This window comes from Felis catus, chromosome B2 (genome assembly GCF_018350175.1).
Source record: "Felis catus isolate Fca126 chromosome B2, F.catus_Fca126_mat1.0, whole genome shotgun sequence".
NCBI classification, from domain to species: Eukaryota; Metazoa; Chordata; class Mammalia; order Carnivora; family Felidae; genus Felis; species Felis catus.
Window position 1 is genome coordinate 20,499,659 of NC_058372.1, and position 21,221 is coordinate 20,520,879.

A 21,221-nucleotide genomic window follows, 5' to 3' on the forward strand; every position below is an offset into this window, starting at 1 on the left:
CCCTCCCCCCGTAGGATTCCAGAGTCTTTCAGCACCACCCAGGGAATGACATCCTTCGGTTGCTGCCTATTTTAACCTTATCTGTCAAGATTGTAGACAGCCCCCAGCACGGCTGGCTGTGGCTATTTGTAGACTTCAGTTGTCTCTTAAGTCTAATTAGGAGTGTTGAGAGTGGTGCGTGGGTGTTAGGGCTAAATTATAAATGTTTATATGTGCGATCTAAGTGAACTGCTACTTAAAAATGTTTTAAATCGCGGTGAAATACATATAAAGTTTATCTGAACCATTTTTAAATGGACAGTGTTGTGCCATTAGTACATCCATATTGTTGTGCATCCATCACCACCGTCCATCTCCATAACTTTTCATCCTCCCGAACTGAAACTCATTGTAGGGATGAAACACTGACTCCCCATCTGACCCTTCCCTCCAATCCCTAGCAACCACCGTTCTACTTTCTGCCTCTGTGTGTGACTGCTTTAAATAATTCATATACATGAAATCTTACAGTATTTGCTCTTTTGTGACTGGCTTATCTGACTTTGAATAATGTCCTCAACGTGTCCTTTATCCACGTTGTAGTCTGTGATGGAATTTCTTTCCCTTTAAAAGCTGAATAATATTCCATTGTATGTCTATACCACATTTTCTGTATCCATTCATCTGTGGGTGGACCCTTGGGTTACTTCCACCTTTTGGTTTTTGTGAATATTGCTGTGAACATAGGTATGCAAGTAACTGTTTGAGCCCTTGCTTTCAGTTCTTTCGAGTATATGCCCAGAACTGGAATTGGTGGACCAAATGATAATTCTATTTTTAATTTTTTGAGCAATCACCATACTGTCTTCCATAGCAACTGCACTATTTACAGTCTAACGGGGCACAAGGGTTCCAGTTTCTCCACATCCTCACCAACACTTGTTATTTTCTGTTCTTTGGTAGTGGCCCTCCTAATGGGTATGAAGTAGTGTCTTGTAGTTTTGATTTTCATTTTCCTAATGATTAGTGATTTGAGCATCTTTTTATGTGCTTAATGGCCATTTGTTTGTGTTCTTTGGAGAAATGCCTGTTGAAGTCCTGTACCCGTTTTTTGATCAAGTTTTTGTTGTTGAGGTAGAAATTCTCTGTATAGTCTGGATATTAACCCCTTTTCTCATGGATGATTTGCATATATTTTCTCCCATTCCATGGGTTGTCTTTTTCATTGTTGATTGTATCCCTTCATACACAGTTTTGTTTTGTTTCTTTCATGTGTTACTTTTTTTTAAAAAAAGAAAAAGATTATTCAGGGTAAATTTTTTCAAGTTAATCGAAAAGTGAGTTTTAATTAAAAATATGTCTAGAATCTTCTTGGCTTTTTTATGGAACCATTCACTCTTCATTCTGAAAGTGTATTTTTAGTTCATCCTTACTTGAAGACCATTGGTTCTGAACAGATCATTGTTGAATTTTATTGCGAGAATTAGTGAAAAGGAAATAAATGATTTCACTGCTTATGCCCTGGGTCTGTAAGGGTTTGTGGCCCAAGGGTTTGTGGCCCATGGGTGGGGGTTAGGAGGTAAAGAGTGGGAAATAGGAAGGGCTTCCTGAACTTTTTTTTACTGAAGAGTAAAGTGTTAGCAATTAAGAAAAGAGGGCAAGGGTATTTTGGACTTAGTTTGCAACAGCCTGAGCAAAGGTGTGGAGGCCTCAAGCAGCATGGCCGTGTTTGGGAAATTACATATATTGCTACAAAGTGACTCTCAGAGAGGTGGAGTTTGGTGGAAATCAGACAGTAGAAGACTTCTTGCCTTAGATTGGACTTTTTCTTAAATTAGGAAACTAACCAGCAAGTATGAGAATCATGTGGTTAGATTTGTATTTTTTTAATTTTTTAAAAATGTTTTATTTATTTTTGAGAGACAGAGTGTGAGTGGGGGAGGGGCAGAGAGAGGAAGAATCAGAAGCAGGCTGCAGGCTTCGAGCTGTCAGCACAGAGCCCAGCATGGGGCTCAAACCCATGAACTGCAAGATCATGACCTGAGCTGAAGTCGGACACTCAATCGACTGAGTCACCCAGGCGCCCCAGATTTGTATTTTAAATAAAGCACTCAGGCAGATAACAGTGGATCCTCATCTTGTGGATTAGGTATTTGTGAATTTGCCTAATTGCTAAAATGAATTTGTAACTTCAAAATCAATATTGATGATGCTTTCATGGTCATTCCCACGTACACAGAAGGGAGAAAATTTTGAGTTTTTCTACATGCACATTTGTAGTTGAGGCTGAACAAGGCAACCTTTGCTTTTTGTTTTACCTCTCATACCGTAAATGTGTCCTTTTTGCTTTTTATTTAGTATATTTTTCACATTTTTGTGCTTTTGTTGCTGATTTTGCTTTTTCAAGTGATCCCCAATGTGTAGTGCTGAGTTTTCCCTAAGTACATACATATTCTGTTGTGTGCCTTACAGAGAAAACACTGTAGAAGACAAGTTTCTTTCAGGTATGAATTACAGTGCTGTTTGCTGTGAGATAAATGTGAATTAGTCAACAGTCCACAATAAGGAAGCAGATTCACCAATTTGTGTGTTCGGCCATTCCAGAAAGTGCCAAAGCAACATTCATAGTGTGTGATGAAGTGATGGGAAAGCAGCTAAATTTGTGCATTCTCGAGATGATTGACCGAGCATAGAGGACAGCATTGTCGTAAAGCTGAAAGCCACAGAAATTTATGGTCAGTTGTGTAAGGTCAGGAAAACGTTCAACTCTTCTGTCTAGTGCTAGCCACACTTTCAAAGGTGGTACAGGATGAAAGTGTTCAGCTTGCAGGTGAAGTAGGTTATGCAGGTCAAGGGGCTGTGGGAGAACTTTAAGAATACCTGGTAAGTGTTATACACGGAAAAGGATTCTACTGGAAGAGCAGATGGTAAACACTAAGAGTTGGGGCGCCCAGTGGCTCATTTCGTTGAGCATCCGACTTCAGCTCAGGTCATGATCTTGAGGTTCGTGGGTTCGAGCTCCATGTTGAGCTCTGTGCTGACAGCTCAGAGCCTGGAGGCTGCCTCCCGATTCTGTGTCTCCTTCTCTCTCTGCCCCTCCCCCACTTGTGCTCTGTCTCTATCAAAAATAAATGAAATATTTTTAAAAAATTTAAACACTGAGAGTGGCATGTTTCACAAGGATGTTGGAAAAACAAACCTGTGTGACACAAGTGGCATTTTGGTTTGACAAAAAAACGTGAACAGAAGCTTGCAGGAACCCAATTTTGTATTTCCTGGAGGACCAGTAGTTCAGTGCTTGCTAGTTTTAGTGTTGGAGGCAACTGTGTAAACATTGCTACTGGGAATGACAAGGACTGACTCTGTGTGGAGTGGGTTATAGAGAAAAGTGACTAGTTAGTTCAAATAGTCCTAGTGAGACAAGCAGGGATGAAAAAGAGGGAGTGGTTTTGAGACCTGATAAGGAAGAAGAGCATCTTTTTGGTGATGCCATGGGAGTTATCAGAAACAATTGCAGTAAATTGTTCCTTATGATATTACAATAAAGGCCTGGAAATTCAGGGCCAGAGGAGAAACTTCTTCTGTTAGATCATGAGAGCTCTACAATTGACCATATTTCTCCATGTTCCATAGCCACATGCCATATTGATCTTCCATTAAAGTGCTTATTTTTCTCTGTCTTTTGTGTGAAGGGGTATTTGTTCAACACATATTAGAGTGTGAACTTTTGGAGGATGAAAGATTATTTTATCTTATATATCAAACAACAAAAGAATGCTTTGCAGGGTTAGGGTTGAACTTACGTGAAACTCTGTAGCTTACATTTACATGATCAGACTTAGAGAATTTGTCCTTGGGACTCCTGAATTATTATTATATGCTTGCTTTGTTGTTGTAATGTTACAACAAAAATATTTTGTGGCTTAATTTCTGTAGTAACATGTATGTTCTCCCCAAGTCTTTACTATCTTAAATTTTGGGGCACAGTTTTAGAAGTGATCACTATCCATTTCTGAACAGAATTGAATTCTCTCTCCAAAGGCCACCTAAATTCTATCAGGCTGCAGAAGATCTCCCCAAATCAACAAAGCCTAATAGCTTCTCATCATATAGAAAAATACATGTTAACCCGCATATCCTCTGTGGGTAATACAAATAATGTTGTCTCTGAGATACTCACTGGAGGAGAGAGATGATTTCAGGACAATATAGTAAGTAAGTAGTAGGATAGAAGTAATTGCCCTGGGTGCTTTGGGAGGCATAAAATAGGGGCACTCCTTGAAACCTTGGAGGAAGCTGAATAGAACAAATGAAAATTTCAAGGAAGTGTGATGTCAGCGGTTTGGAAGGAAGAGCAGGGATTCAGGAAGGTTCCTGGTGGTGACGAGAGCACGAGCTGTGGCAGGGATGCATGAGGTAGCGCGATGTGTTTGGAAAACCGCCAGTCGTTCAGAGTTGTCAGCATGGGGGGAGATGAGGCTGGAACCAGGCATATGGAGGACCCTGTGTGGCTACTACGAGGTGTGAACTTCAGCCTGTTAGACAGTTGTGTTTCAAAGACACTGGTGTTTGTTGAAATGTGAACAGATATTATTTGCCACATAGGTTCTCTTAATCGAATAAGGTCCATGAATTTCTGCATGGTGCAATCCTCGCTTGGGCATTAATAATTCATATGAGTAACTATCGGCTCCGAGAAGATCTGAGGTAAAGGAACTTGTCTAACTTGATTTTATCTAGTGTTTCCCAAATTTAACTAAGCATAGACCTTTTTCCTTCTCTTTTTCTTTTTCTTTTTCTTTTTTTCAAAATGAACTCCTGTTACCTTCTTATAGAAGTGTTCTGGGTAATGAATCATTGAAGGACTTAAGCAAAAGTTACATATCTGTTTACGTTTTTTTATTTAGCATACTTCCTAAGATGTATCCTAATAAACTCCTTAAATAGAGTAATGAAATTTGCCCCACTGCATGTCTGCAAAAATAAAAGATTCGAGGAACAGGTTATACCAGTAAATGAACATGAATGGTGCATGTTACTTATTTGGAGACTTAATTTCCTCTAGGAGTTTTGAGGTTTACCCCTTGCACAATATAATTGTTACAAAGTAGAATGAATAGCATGACTTACCAAAAACAGTTAAAATTCGGAACTGTTTCCCTTAATTTTTTCAGACTTGTCAAAAAGTATAGAGACCTGTAATGAACACTCTACCCATCTTAATAAACACCCAAAGCCCACTGGGTACCTTGCTCTAGTTGTGTTGTCCTCTCTCCTCTCTAAAGGTAGCCACTGTTTTGGATTTGCTGTTTACTGTTCTCATGCATTTCTTTCTACTTTTATTGCTTCTGTATGGGTCCCCAAATTAAGTGTCTTTTAGATGTTTAAGTTTAGATAAATACCTTTATTCTGCTGAAATCGGCTTTTCTGTTAACCATTATATTTATGGGATTTATCCATGTTAATAAATGTAACCTTAATGTATTGGGGTTATTTTCTAGTTTATTTATTTTGAGAGAGCGTGAACGGGGAAGGGGCAGAGAGGGAGAAAGAGAGAATCCCATGCAGGCTCTGTGCCGACACGCGGCTCTATCTCACAAATTGTGAGATCATGACCTGAGCTGAAGTCAAGAGTTGGATGCTTACCCGACTGAACCACCCAGACACCCCAGTGTATTCATTTTTATTTGCTGATTTATAGTATTCCATTGTATGCGTTTGTTTAGGTTGTTTGCTTTTTTTCTTCTTTTGACATCATACTCATATTGTAGTAAACATTTATAAATGTCTTTCATTTGTGCAAGAGATTTTCCAGGGCACATACATAGGCATGGAACTGCTAGGTGTGCAGGTCCTAAGCTGTATTAGATATTGCCAGATTGCTCTCAGAAGTACTTGTACCTATTTACTGGCAGTGGATATGATTTCCTCTAAATCCAGTCTAAACTAGATTTTAACCTACATGTATTCGTGGGAATTGGGAAGAGTGAATCACGCTAGAGATTGTGCCCCCCAGTGTGGATTAACTCTGAATTTCATTTTGTCTTTATAGACCTTGGAGAAATTCATTCAAGGCTTTTAGATCACAGACCAGTTATTCAAGGTGAAACCCGTTATTTTGTGAAAGAATTTGAAGTGAGTATTTAAACCTTACTTTGTAAAAACGCTGCCCTAGTTGTTAGTGTGTTAATATACAGAAGGGGAACTCTGTGGTTTTAAAATCTCTGATTTCCATTCATGTGTTCGTAACATAGACACAGTAGAGCTCATTAGGAGGCATTGCCATTCATGGAGGGAGCGGAAGGAGCAGAAGGAGCAGGGGTTTGGGCTCAAGTGCCGGTGCCTGCTCTGGGGTATTTCATATCTGTTGATCTCAGCTTTTTTCATCCGTAACATGAGATACAGTGAAAAAAAGATTTTAAAGACTGATGGGTGTAGGTCTTCCAGATCCATTTTCTATTTTTTTTTTTTTTTTTCTCAGTTGGAGCATCAGCACCCACCCAGAGCACCCGGGTTAAAGCATGAGACTCATCCTTGGTTGTTCTGACCCAGTTAGGACCCACATTCAGTGACTGTTTCTTTTGGATGTTACTCATAAATCTCCATCCCTTCTGATTTGTGTGCCTGCTTCATCAGTCCAGTCAAAGCCAGTGTTTCCCATGCCGCCAGAGTGCTCAGACATTATTTCACTTTTTAAAACCCTTTGATGGTATTTGCTATGCACAGGATGAAGTCCATGCATCCTTGACCTGGCCCCTGCCTTGCTGGCTTTACCATCTGCCAGCCGACCTTTCATGCTGCGCTCCAGTGATACTGATGTGCCAGCCTGCCAGCCTGTTTCATAGTACTGTTGTTTTACATGTGTGTAATTGGTTCATTGTGCATTAAGCAGCAACATCCCAAGCTACTGTCAGATAGATGGTAAATGGTGTTGCACAAAAAATTTCATGGTTCTGTGTAAGTTGGGGTTCTATTTCCAAATAAGACTCCAAACAAGGAGTCTAAACCTACCAAAAGGAGAGAACCTTTTCATAAATCCTTTAAAACTTCAGAAAGCCTGTGGTACAGAGTGCTCGAGATAGAGGGACAGAGCTGCAACATCAGATATCATTTCTAGGTTCAATAGACTCATACTCAAAATCTGCATAATACCTACCTCACAGGGTTGTTGGAAAGATTAAAGGTATGCACGTTCACACAATGAGTGCATCTCTGTGTGTGTATCTTAGAATGTTATCTGGTACCTAGGAAGAAATAACTGTTAGCTATCTTCATCATCATTACTGTCGTGGTGGGATACACATAATCTGGGACACACAGAATATTATCCAGAGATGATTCCCTTTTATGGTATTTGAAGATTATTGCCAGTTCCTTAGAATAAAGTCTGAGCATCACATGGCTGGGTTCTCTGCTCACACTCTCTCAAGGTTAAAATCAAGATGTTGGCCAGACATTGTTCTTATTTGGAGTTCAGAGTCCTCTTCCTAATTGACATGATTGTACCAAAATTCAGTTCTTTGCCCTGATACAGTGAAGTGCCCATTTCCTTATTTGCTGCCAGCCAGGGGCTCCTCTGAACTCCTAGAGACCACTAATGTTCCTTGGTACGTGGCTCCTTCCATCTTCAAAGCCACAAATCAGTCTCACTCATGTGGAGTCTCTCCCTCTCATGCTTGCCAGGAAGAGCCTAGACTCTGTAAAGGACTCACCTGATTAAGTCAGGCCCACTGAACATAATCTCCCTTTCTTAAAGTCAGCTTATTTGGGACCTTAATAAATCTGTAGAGTATAGATACAGTGGCACCTAGATTAGGGTTTGATAGAGGTATCATAAGAGTCAGGACTCCTGATTGTATAAAAATGCCTTATTCTCATTATATTAAAAATGCCTAAACCAATGTCCGATGCACTGTGAGTGCTTAATATGATTCAAAAGAAAAACAGCAGAGCCTTGACAAAAACTTGAGTTTCCTAATGTCTAGTGATGTCATAAGTCATCTTTTTCATAAGTTATCTTTTTTTCTTTTTGCTAGTCTGATTAATTTGAAATACTGAATAGTTTTTAAAATATAACTTTAGAGATCTACTTGGTATTAAACATAGAATTTTGGACTTAAGATGGATTTTGTGATCCAGCCCCCCCAACCCACTTCATAGAAACTGAGCCCAGAGATGGAAAGCAACATTGAAAAGTTGCACATTGCTAATTAGTGGCTGAGTTATCCCTAGAAAATTTATCATTGTACCTTTATCAGCATTCTTTTTTTTTTTTAATTTTTTTTAATGTTTGTTTATTTTTGAGAGAGAGAGAGACAGAGCGTCATTGGGGGGAGAGGCAGAGAGAGAGAGAGAGGGAGACACAGAATCCAAAGCAGGCTCCAGGCTCTGAGCTGTCAGCACAGAGCCTGACGCGGGGTTCAAACTCACAAGCTGTGAGCCCATGACCTGAGCCGAAGTCGAACACTTAACCAACTGAGCCACCCAGGTGCCCCTATATCAGCATTCTTTGAATAATGTAGATAGTTTTTGTGAAAGGGTTATCTATACAAGTGAAACTGAATGTTGAATTCAAAATGAAAAAAGTTTTACATTTATGCTGTTAAGAGCTCACTTCCTGTTGAAGCCAATGCCTCTTCTAACTGGGATAGAAGATAGTTGCCAGGGGAAGATGGGCATGTGTCTCAGAGGAGAAAGATTACCTGCATTCCGCATCGTGAGCCCTTCCAAGGTCTCTTTGGAAAGGAGGCTGTATTGAGGAATGAAAAGAACATGGGCCTTGGAGCTTGACATCTTTGGATTCAAATCCTGCCCCCCTCTTACTAGCTATGATTACTTGCTTTACTGAGTCTTAAGTTTCCCACTTAAAAATGGGAAGAGCAATTTGTACTGTGCAGTTTTTGTGAAGATTAAATGATATGTTATTTTTAAATCCCTGATACATAGGTGTTAGACAAATGTTGGTAACTGTTGTTACTAAGAAAAAGATGGTAGCAAATACAGTCAAAAAATTGTTTTAACTCAGAATTTACAATAATTTGAGCTTGAGTTCAATTTTTAATGATTTTAGGGAAAATAGAGTTTTGCTAAGCAGGTGGCAGAACTGTTATCTTAGAAAAATGTTTGTTTACTAGGGACACCTGGATGGCTGAGTCAGTTAAGCATCCAACTCCTGATTTTCGCTCAGGTCATCATCTCCTCATTTGTGAGCTCAAACCCTGTGTTGGGCTCTGTGCTGTCAGTGCAGAATCCTGCTTGGGATTCTCTCTCTCCCTCTCTCTGCCCCTATCTCTCTCTCTCTCTCTCTCTCTCTCTCTCAAAATAAATAAAACTTAGAAAAACAAAAGATGTTTGCTAGAGAATAAAATTATCACATTGGGTATGATAGAAACAAGCTTGTTTTGCAAGTGTCTCGAGCACTTACTTTGTGTGAAACATAACATAGAAACCAGTGCTGCTCTGATAAAGAGGACGGACATAGACCCACCCTTCATGAAGCAAAATATTCTCATATTGTCATTGAAGACTGGCCTCTGAAGGGCTCAAAAATATCTTGTCAGCTAAGTTTAACTTGTTACCTTCAACTAAATGTAATATTCCTTTTCTTTTTTTTTTTTTTTTCCAACGTTTATTTATTTTTAGGACAGAGAGAGACAGAGCATGAACGGGGGAGGGGCAGAGAGAGAGGGGACACAGAATCGGAAACAGGCTCCAGGCTCCGAGCCATCAGCCCAGAGCCTGACGCGGGGCTCGAACTCACGGACCGTGAGATCGTGACCTGGCTGAAGTCGGACGCTTAACCGACTGCGCCACCCAGGCGCCCCTAATTCCTTTTCTTGATAGATACTTGATCCAGGTTTTTACACGATAACCTCCCCTGTTGGTCTTCCTGAGGGTTTGGAATAGCATGGAAACTTTCCTATATTTTCTGTGTATTGTATTCTGACATTTCTCCTCAAATTAGAAGAAGGCTGAAAGCATTTTAGAGGCTTTGGATTTGAATATATATCTGCATTATTTACAGTTCCTTTTCTATCTTGGTCCAAATAGTAGCATCCACTAATTCACCCCAGATGGCATGGTTGGGCAGAGAGGAGTGGCAGAGCAGTGTTACCAGTGCACCCTAGAACTTTCATCTCTCTCGCATTTAAACGTAGTTCACCTTCAGAAAATCTGACTAGTATGTAAAACTACAGATGTTTATAGTTTTTATATTTCAGAAAGTTAATGCACGGGCCAACAATCATCTTTTTCTATATAAAATTTTATTTCTAAAGGAGGGGAATAAGTGCCACATGGTGGCAGCATTACTTAAAGTATTGAAGTTCTGTTATATTTAAGCTCTCTTTTTGTGTTTGTTAGTATTTCTGGACAGTTGACTGACTGTCTTTCTCCTGACTTTATGCAGATCTTTTATATCCTTGATTCCACTGAACAGAGATCCCTGTAGGGCCTTTTCCATGAGCATCAACTTGGTAGTGTGAGTGGGGAGAGGCATTGTCTGCCGTACCGTTATCTTTCTAGCCCCAGAGGATATGTTGTGGCCTCTCATGTGGAACAGAGGAAAGACCCACATTAGTGAGCATTTCTGATGTGTTTTGGGGATATATGGTCCTGTACAAGTTCCTTATTTCTTTTTTTTTTTTTTTTTTTTTTAGTTTCATAAATCTTTTTAATGGAAAAACATTTTTTATTGATTATAGTTGGCACACAATGTTATATTAGTTTCAGCTATAGAATGTAGTAATTCAGCAAATCTATCCATTATGCTATGTGCCCCACAAATGTTGCTACCATCTTCACCACACAAGGCTGTTACAGTACCATTGACTACTCCCTGTGCTATGCCTTGTATCCCCAAGACCTATTAATTTTGTAACTGGAAGCTCATGACTCCCACTGTCCACCCATTTTGCCCATCCCCCCAATACCTCTCCTCTGATTGCTTATTTCATTTTTAGCAAATTTTATTCCTTCAGTGCTTTATTGAACAGTTGTTGATTACCTATGTGTATCAGTAAGGAATGTGTTTAGGTACTAGTAACAAACACCTGAAAAATAGTGTCTTTAACAAGTATTTATATTTCTCTCACAATACCTGGAGCCTAGGGCACTATGATGTCAGCTTTTTCTTCTAACTTTGCTTCTACCTCCCTGGAGTGTTGCTCTTACCCTTATGCTTATAAGGTGGCTCTGGGAACTCCAACCATGATATCTGCGTTTCATGTAGCAAAAAGGAAGGCAGATGGGAATGAGAAGCAGTCTGTGTACAGGCACATATACCACCTCAAATAGTACTTGGAGACTGATAGGAAGAAAGAGGAGGAGAATGGATCCAGAACTATCTGTCACAGTAGGTATATAAAAATAAATAAGAAACAGTCTATCTCCAGGAAGTTGACAGTCTAGGGAGAAGACCTATAAACAGTGAATTTTCATGGTGGAATTATTATGATAAAATAAGCACAAAGCACTTGAGATCTCAGGAGGAAACAACTCCAGAAACAACTCCCCACAGAGCTGGGAGGAAAGTTTTCATAGAAGGGATGGTGTTGGAGCTGAGAAAGGAAAATAGATGTTAGCAAGTAGGAAAAAAAAAATGGAGGAAATGATGATTATAATTAGAGGCTAAAAAACAAAGGTATTCAAATAAGTACAGTAATTGCAGGAGTCAGGAGGGATTGTGTCGATGAATTTGAACGTGGATTGAATTCATGAAGAGAAAATCCTTCAAAAGGCAGACACGTCAAGCTAGAATTTCACTTGATGTCCTAATCTCTCATTTTTGGTTAATAGATTATTGGAGTAACTGGTAGATTATTAAATATCAGGGTAAAGCATGTCCCATATGGCATATAATAAACATATGTATATACAATATGGTTTTAAATCTTGTTGGACTGACCAGTTTAGTGATTGAAAGAAAATTTTAAATTCTTATATTGGTCTCCCATTTCCTTTCTAACACTATCAAATTACATCTTAAATGTAAAGGTTATAGTAACTTTACTAATATTATTAATAATTGCTAGCACTTTTGAGCACATACTTAACCAAGCACTGTTTTAAGAACATTACCTGAGCACTTGCTATTCATTTCAACTTAGAAATTAACTGTGTGATTTTATGGAGTGTTACACATCAGAAGCCAAGCTTCATTAGTGCTGAGCTTTGATATTTATGCACCAGAATATATGTGAATATATATGCAGTTAAATAGATGTTAAATAGTCTTCCTTTTGTAATGAGTGTCAACAGTACACCTTGGTCAAAAATACCAGCATAAAAACAGGCACGTACCAGAGGGTAAGTTCAAGGGCGAGACTGTTTTCTAATTTCTAACATCTTTTCTAACACTATCATTGGGCCTATATGTTGTTTAAATGAACAAGGCTATAAACTCCCTTTCTACAACGTGAGACTCCCAATTTGCCTGCTAGAAGAAATAACCCTTTAAATAAGTGGTTCTTTTTTATCTTTATTTTTATTGAAGTATAATTGACACAACACGTTACATTCGTTTCAGGTGTACAAATTAGTAATTCAGCAAGTCGGTGTTATGCTGTACTCACCATAAGTGTAGCTACCATCTGTTACCATGTGATGCTATTAACAGTACCATTGACTGTATTCCCTCTGCTGAGCCTTCTGTCCTTGAGACTTCTTCCATAAGTAGAAGCCTGTACTTGTCCTCCGCTTTCATTTCATTTTGCCCATCCTCCCACCTCCCTCCCTTCTGGCAACCATTTCTTTGTTTTCTTTATTTATGGGTCTGTTTCTGCTTCTTGTTTGTTTTGTTGTTTAGATTCCACACATAAGTGAAATCACATGGTATTTGTCCTTTTCCATCTAACTTATTTCACTTAACGTAGTAAGTGCTAGGTCCATTCATGTCATTGCAAATGCCAAGATCTCATTCTTTTTTATGAGTGAGTAATATTCCAGTGTGCGCGCATGTGTGTGTGTGTGTGTGTGTGTGTACACACACACACACATACACATCCCACATCTTATGTATCCATTCATCTATTGGTGAACACTTGGGTTGCTTCCATAGCTTAGCTATTGGAAATAATGGTGTAGTATAGGGGTGTGTGTTTTCATTTTCTTTTATTTTTTTTTAATGCTTATTTATTATTGAGAGAGAGAGAGATAGAGCATGAGCAGGGGAGGGAGAGAGAGAGAGGGAGACACAGAATCCGAAGCAGGCTCCAGGCTCTGAGCCATCAGCACAGAGCCCAAAGCAGGGCTCAAACTCACGAGCCGTGAGATCATGACCTGAGCCAAAGTCAGATGCTTAACCGACTGAGCTGCATAGGCTCCCCGTGTGTTTTCATTTTCTTTGGGTAAATACCCAGTAGTGGAATTACTGAATTGAATGGTATTTCTAGTTTTAGTTTCTTGAGGAACCTCCATACTGTTTTCCACACTGTTTATACCAGTTTACATTCCCACCAACAGTACATAAGGGTTCCTTGTTCTCCACATCCTTGCCAGCACTTGGTGTTTCTTATCTTCTTGATTCTAGCTATTCTGACAAGTGTGAGGTTTTGATTTGCATTTCCCTGATCATTAGTGATGTTGAGCATCTTTTCATGTGTCTGTTGGCTGTGCATATATCTTAAAAAGAAGTTGGTTTAGGTCCTCTGCCCATTTTTTAATTGGATTATTATTTGGTGTTGAATTATATAATTTATTTATGTATTTTGGATATTAACCGCATATCAGATATATCATATGCAAATATCTTCACCCATTTAGTAGGTTGCCTTTTCATGTTGTTGATGGATTCCTTGGCTGTGCAAAACTTTTTTTTTTTTTTTTAATGTTTATTTACTTTTGAGAGAGAGAGAAGAGACATAGAATCTGAAGCAGGCTCCAGGCTCTGAGCTGTCAGCCCAGGGCCTGTTGTGAGGCTCGAACTCACGAACCATGAGAAGACCTGAGCCAAAGTCGGACGCTTAACTGACTGGGCCGTGCAGGCGCCCTAATGCAAAAACTTTTTATTTTGGTGTAGTCCCATAGTTTATATTTGCTTTGCTTCTTTTGCCTAAGACCAATATAAAAGAGATCACTGTCTGTATTTTCTAGGATATTTATGGTTTCAATCCATTTTGAGTTTATTTTTGTGTATCAGGTAAAATAAGTGGTCCAGTTTTATTCTTTTGCATGTGGCTGTCGAGTTTCCCTAGCACTATTTATTGAGGAGACTATCTTTTCCTCACTGCATATTCTTGCCTCCTTTGTCATAGCTTAATTGATTATATAAACATGGATTTATTTCTGGGCTCTCTATTCTTTTCCATTGATGTAGGGGTCTTTTTGTTTTGATTGCTACAGCTTTCTAGTATATCTTGAAATCTGAGATTAGGATATCTCCAGCTTTGTTCTTCTCTCTTAGGACTGTTTTTGGTATTTGGGGTCTTTTGTGGTTTCATACAAAGTTCAGTATTCTTTGCTGTATTTCTGAAAAATGCTGTTGGTGTTTTCATAGGGATTCTTAACTTTATATTTTAATTTTGACAGTGGCTCTTAACATTAGTAAGTCAAGGTGTCCTTGAAGAATTTTTTTTCTCCCAGAAAAATTCATAGAACACCTATATGTATTCAATTTGAGTACAATTGCAAGGGGATTTTGGAACCCCAAAGCCCATCCATTGACCACCCCCCCCCAAGTAAGACCTATACCCTGAGTAGAACTGCAGAACTCCACTCTCTGTTCTTCATTGTCTTTGTATTTGAATTGAGAGACCATTCCTTTGCATCTTGACAAAGAAAAAATACACCATAAGAAATGAAATAATCTTTATAATCTTGATTCATTCAGATTCCAATGCCATGGGGGGAAGATGGCAGCAAGCTTTGACATAGTTTTTTGTTGTGTTGTTTTGGGATTTTTTTGCTTCAATCTGTCTATAGAAACAGCACTACTAGGGTAGCAAAATCAGGCAACATCTATAATAAAACCAGGGGACAGGGTATCCCCAAAATACCAAATGACCAAATCACCAGCTAAACAGCTAAAAAGCTTCTGTGGTATCAGAAACTAGAGGAAGACATGGACGGATGGCAGAGGGTCTTGTGACGCCTTGAATGTTGTTGCTTATAGTAGGGAACCGACTGACAATAACCAAATACATGGAGACCAAGGGTATTCTGTAAGTACTAATATAAACATAACCATGAGAACAGAAACACCAAATTTTTCTCAATCCTGAAAGATATACCAAAAAAGAACAAATAGACCACATGATCACACAAAGATGATATACATTGTGTGTGTGTTTATGAATTTCATAAAGTGAAATAAGAAAAGTCTGTATATCATGTTTACATTTAAGAAGGAATTGAAAATATATATATACTTATACATATGAATAAGTACATATATACACTTATATATACCTTTGTGTATATATATGTAATGCATGTGTATATGCGCATATATATATATATATATATATGGATGTGTATCCTTATACTTAAGACAGTAGTAGGATAAAGTTTTAAAAGAATTACCTAAAGAGAGAGGAGGTAATACAATGCAAAGACATACATAGAAGCTAGACTTTATATATATAGATCTATATATTGATATATATATGTGTGTGTGTGTGTATTTTTTTTAATACAGTTTTGGAGACATGTAAATATCTTACATAATTTAAAAGAAAATTTTTAAGGAACAATCCCTAAAAAATCAAGTGAAATGTAAAAAAGCAAACCTGTCTTTCTGGATGGTGGCATTGCCATGCAGAAAGAAATTGTTCCAAGTAACTATAAAACATAGTAATTTGCGCATATATAGTCGAATATCCCTTCAAAACAGCAACAACAACAAACCCTTAATCTGTTTTCAGTAATCATTTTGTTGATACTAGTGTTGCTGTTGTTTGAATGAAGTAGTGATAAAGTAAATTGTAGTTCTGTCTGGTGTTTTGAGAACTGCAAAGAGACACAAGACTGAGAAGTATAATTAAAAGCGTTATTTTTCTTAATTTGTGATTATAAACTTAAAATGTATCTTTTTAAAAATTATTTTTAATGTTTTTATTTCTTTTTGAGAGGGAGAGAGAGAACTAACAGGGGAGGGGCAGAAAGAGAGAGGAAAAGAGAGAATCCCAAGCAGGCTCTGCACTGTTAGTGCAGAGCCTGATGCAGGGCTCGAACCCATGAACTGTGAGATCATGGCCTGAGCTGAAATCAAGTTAGACTTCTGACTTACTGAGCCACCCAGGTGCCCCATTAAAATGCATCTTTTAAAAACAGATACCTTGGGGCACGTGGGTTAAGTGTCCTACTCTTGATTTAGACTCAGGTCATGATCTCATGGTTTGGTTTGTGGGATCGAGCCTCGTGTTGGGTTCTGCACTGACAGTGAGGAGTCTGCTTGGGATTCTCTCTCTCCCTTGCTGTACCTTCCCCAGTTGCAGTATCATGTGAATGCTCTCTCATAAAAAACCAAACATTAAAAAAACATAAAAACACCTATTTCATAGCCTTGTTCACTAAAAGGCCTAGAAATAATGACTGACATGGTAGCAGTGAGCACCCCCAGTGATCATTCTCTAAGTACGATTTCTAAATAGTGGCGTTTAGAGACCTGCTGATTCCAAGTCTGAGTCTAGAAATGTACTAGGTGAGCCTAGAGCACCCATTCGTATCAGAAGCAGAGAGGCTACTAAAGAACATAGAATTTTGTCTGAAGCATTGCAGAGCCAACTTAACTAGGCTCCCACTGGACAAAAATAGGACAGTTTGAGCACCAATAAGGAAAAATACTGTAATGGCTTGAAGAACTTCAAAATCATTAAATCTATGAGTCATAGGAATGCATAGAACAAACAGAAACCTTTAGAGAATACTAGGGAACCATATCATTATTTTTGTTAAATAAGTTAAACTGTTAAGTAAGAGGAAGTAATCAAGTGTTTTATTTTGCCTTGCATATGTAAACATTCCTCAGAGTAACCAAGTGGTTATGGGGAAATTTCCCTTTACAGAGGTTATTCCTGCTGATAAATGAAGACGGAATGCTACCAACATCCTGCTGAAAGTACACAACCCACCTCCCTCTGAAATATTCCTGCAAACAAAAACCAAAACAAAACCCTGAATCTGATCAAGCCTCTAGTTCTAACTACTAATTTACAGGAAGGAGAACAGACAAAGGGATATGTTAAATTACACCATGGGGATTCATTCAGCCAAATAACAGACTGTGGGAAACTGCAGAACAGATGACTCAACTTTTTTCAACAAATTGCAAAGACAAAAGTGATGGAGGGGAAATCTATAGATTAAAAAAAAAAAATTAAGAAACATACTAACCAATTGCAATATATGTTTTCCTTAGATTTGGGTTTAAATGGGGATCAAAAAGAACATTAATGGGATATTTGAGGAAATGGGAATACGACTTTGATATTTAATGATATTAAAGAATTGAGTGTGTGTGTAAGTGAGTGAGAGTGAGGGGAGAAGGGGCAGAGAGGTGTATTTTTTTTCTTAAGAAGAGTCTTTGTCTTTTAAAGATAGATGTTGAAATATTTACAGTTGAAATTATATGCTCTCCAGGATTTGCTTCAAAATAATCTAGGATTGTGGGTAGGAGGATGTATGGAATGTTACAGAGGGAACAAAATCAGCCAAGAGTTAAGAATTGTTGATTGGTGATAAGTACAGGATTCATTGTTTATTCTTTCTCAACTTTTGTATGACTTTTTAATTTTTTACTATGGAAATATTAGAGTAAAAACCTAGCCATAGCTGCTCCATAAGAATGGCTCAAAACAAAACAAAAACCCCAGTGTCACAACTAACTTATTACTTCTCTACAGTCAAGTTAACTGCCCTTCTTTTTTTAGTGAACTTTTTATTTTGTATTAATTTTAGATTGACATTAAAGTTGCTCAGTTAGTATAAAGAGTTCTCCTGTACCTTACCCTCACTCAGTTTCTGTCGCTATGAATGCCTTATATTACCATACTAAATGGGTAAAAACTAAGAAATTAACATTGGTATGTTACTATTGATGAAATACTAGACATTATTCAGGTTTCACCAGTTTTTCCATTACAGTTCTCTTTTTGTTCTGGGACCTTATCCAGGGTACCACATTGCGTTTACTTGTCAGTCCTGCTAGCCTTCTTTGGTCTGTGACAGTTATCTCTTTCCATGTTTTTCATGACTTTCACAGTCTTGAATACTGGCCAGTATCCTGTAGAATGTCCCCCAATCTGGGTTTGTCTGGTGTTTTTTTTCAGATTAGACTGGGGTTATGGGTTTTGGGGAAGTGCCCTTCTTGTCACATTACATCAGAGGGTACATGTTATCACCATGACATCACTGATGATGTCAACTTTCATTGTCTCCACCGTGCAGTTAATATTTTTCTCTTTCCCTACTCTGTTCCTTGGAACCAAGTCACTGGCCTACCCTCAAGTGTAGTGGTAGGTAGTGTTAAAGTCTGCTTTCTGAAGCAGGGTGTGTTAGGGATCAGGACCACATTCAGGTTCAGCGATTGACTAAATAGGCCTTAGCATATGGTCATATTGGTAGCTAGGCTTTAATATGGCAAAAGGATATAGAGCAAAATCAACAAAGGGAACAGGCGTGTGACAAGAAGTTTGGAGAAAACCAAATAGAAGCTTCCCAGAGTCCTCTCCCAGTGGAGTCACACAGATGTTCTTCAGTCCCCCAGCAATGAGCTGTGACAACACATGTGAAATGTCTACTGGAGAAGCTCACCTGAGTATAGGAGTCCAGGGATTTGATTGGCGACTGGTTAAATAGGCACTCTCTGCCCAGCATGTATCAAAATTCCAAACTCCCAGAAGAAAGGATGTGTCTTTTCATTTATAGAAAGTTTTATACCAGTGTAGGGAACTATTTACTGGTCAAGTTTCTAGCCCCCAGCCGAAGGCCAACCATGCAAGCAGGCCTTTCTAAGGACAGCGGTCAGTGTTAACTCTTTTCTGCATAGGAAAGTATTCCCTTTATGACGCATTTTTGAGAAAAATGGAATTAGTTTTAAAAACAGCGTAATAATAGGACCTATTATTATGTATTTTATATAAAAACAACAAAAGTTGGGGCGCCTGGGTGGCGCAGTCGGTTAAGGGTCCGACTTCAGCCAGGTCACGATCTCGCACTCCGTGAGTTCGAGCCCCGCGTCAGGCTCTGGGCTGATGGCTCAGAGCCTGGAGCCTGTTTCCGATTCTGTGTCTTCCTCTCTCTCTGCCCCTCCCCCGTTCATGCTCTGTCTCTCTCTGTCCCAAAAATAAATAAAAATTGAAAAAATAAATAAATAAAAATAAAAACAACAAAAGTAAAATTAGATCAAGGGTGTCTTAATTTCCCTGCTGTACAGAATGAAGTATGTGGCAATCTAGGCCTCTTTTGGTTCATTTACTATTTCTCATGCCCATTAAAAAATTTTTTTTATGTTTATTTTTGGCAGAGAGAGGGGGAGAGGGAGGGGCAGAGAGAAAAGGAGACAGAGAATTCCAGGCAGGCTCTGCACTGATAGCAGGGAGCCCAGTGTGGGGCTCGAACTCATGAATGGTGAGCTCATGACCTGAGCTGACTAGACACTTAACCAACTGAGCCACCCAGGCGCCCCTTCTCGTGCCCATTTTTAAACATTGCTATAAAAATATTACTCACTACAGCTTTTGAAGCATTTCATAATTAAAAAATGCCTCCAGGTTGTGACTTCATTTATTGCCAAATAATTGGAAGAAAGCTGTGTAAATTTCAGTAATAACATATAACCAAAACCTGGGTGGAAATCCCAGAAAGTAATTACTGAGATTTAAGACACAATATGTATTCATAATTTACTTTCTTTTGATAGGAAAAACGGGGTCTTCGAGAAATGCGAGTTCTTGAAAATTTGAAGAATATGATCCATGAAACAAATGAACATACTCTTCCCAAATGTAGAGAAATAATGCAGGACGACTTAAGCCAAGTTCTCCAGAGATGTAAGCCAGCGTTTTTTGTGTGTTTTTGTTTTGTTTTTTAACGCTGTTTTATTTCAAATGAATGCTATGCCAAAATGTATTTCCTTCAGTGTTTTGGTGGTAGGTGGAGAGAGAATTCTTAATCAAAACCTATAAAATGGAAGCTCTGTCACAGAGCATGTGACTATCTAGTGATTAATGTGTGTTGCCAACGATGTTGAGAGCATTAATCTCCAAAGTGAGATGTGTGCATCTGGGGTACACAAGATAAGCAGTCCTTTTAGGATGTGAGAAAATTGCAGCATTATTTGCCTTTTTTTTAATTTAATTATGCATAAGAAGTTTGATGACTAAGAATTAGGCAGTGAAATGAAACTTGTTTTTCAAACAGGATACTAGAATTTTTAACTTTTTTTAAAAAAGGATCCCATCATAAATGTTTGTAAACATTTTATAACTTTTTTCGTTAAGCAAAATATTGTAATGTGGAGAGACATTAAAAAAGAATACTTATTAAACATATAAAATAAAAGGAGTTTTATTATTAACTGATTTTAAAATTAGAAGTATATCAAAAACTCAAGGTTTCTCCTTGGATCTAGATCCATACTGACACTGTTCAGCTTGTGTGAGGGTAGATAATGCTGGCAAATAATGATGGATTACTGAAGTGCAAATGAAAAAGTACCTTTCTGGGGGGTGGGGGGGGGTGGGGAGAAAACAAAACTAGCCAGTAATATAATGACCTGTGAAGGAATACAGTAGGGAGATTTGGTTAATAATTGAAATTAGCAAGTGTTTGTATTCAGGTCCAAGTTAGTCTCATGTACTCTAATGCTAAAAGGGGCTTGGAGAGAATTAATGCCCCAAGATTACATTTGGTATCTTTGAACGAAACAGCAGAAAGTCTAAAATTGATTGTAGGCTTTTGCATCTTAGTACACACATCATTTGTTTGTTCAGACTATTACTTCCTTAACCCTGACAAACATTGTAGATATTATACTAAAAAACTCGATTATTAGTAAGACTACTTATGTATGCATTTGAGATGTGCCTGTAAGTGTTCTTTTCTACACTTTGAGTCATAAAGATAAATTGGGTAAAACTTGGTAAAAATCTGTGAATGGTTATTTTGATTTAATTCATTCTTGGGCTAACATAACTTCTGATGTGAAGACTAGCCTCTTAAAAGTAGTCTCCACAATGAAATAGAAAAGTATTACTAGTAAAATGGAATTCAGACTGTAAGTGTATCCTGAAAGGAAGAATTAA

General features: G+C 38.3%; 2 protein-coding genes across 2 annotated transcripts in view; both read left to right on the forward strand.

Annotated features, from left to right (window-relative positions):
• EEF1E1 (eukaryotic translation elongation factor 1 epsilon 1) overlaps positions 1-6,115 on the forward strand; it is a 42,975-nt gene extending 36,860 nt beyond the window's left edge. Inside the window, exon 5 of the mRNA XM_019830265.3 lies at positions 6,032-6,115. The gene's annotated coding sequence lies outside the window, so the exon portion shown is untranslated. The remainder of the gene's footprint in view (positions 1-6,031) is intronic.
• The window catches only part of BLOC1S5 (biogenesis of lysosomal organelles complex 1 subunit 5), a 46,114-nt gene that overhangs the window by 886 nt on the left and 24,007 nt on the right, over positions 1-21,221 (forward strand). Inside the window, exons 2-3 of the mRNA XM_003985823.6 lie at positions 6,032-6,114; positions 19,838-19,967. Of these exons, the coding sequence (XP_003985872.1) occupies positions 6,032-6,114; positions 19,838-19,967 (213 nt within the window). The remainder of the gene's footprint in view (positions 1-6,031; positions 6,115-19,837; positions 19,968-21,221) is intronic.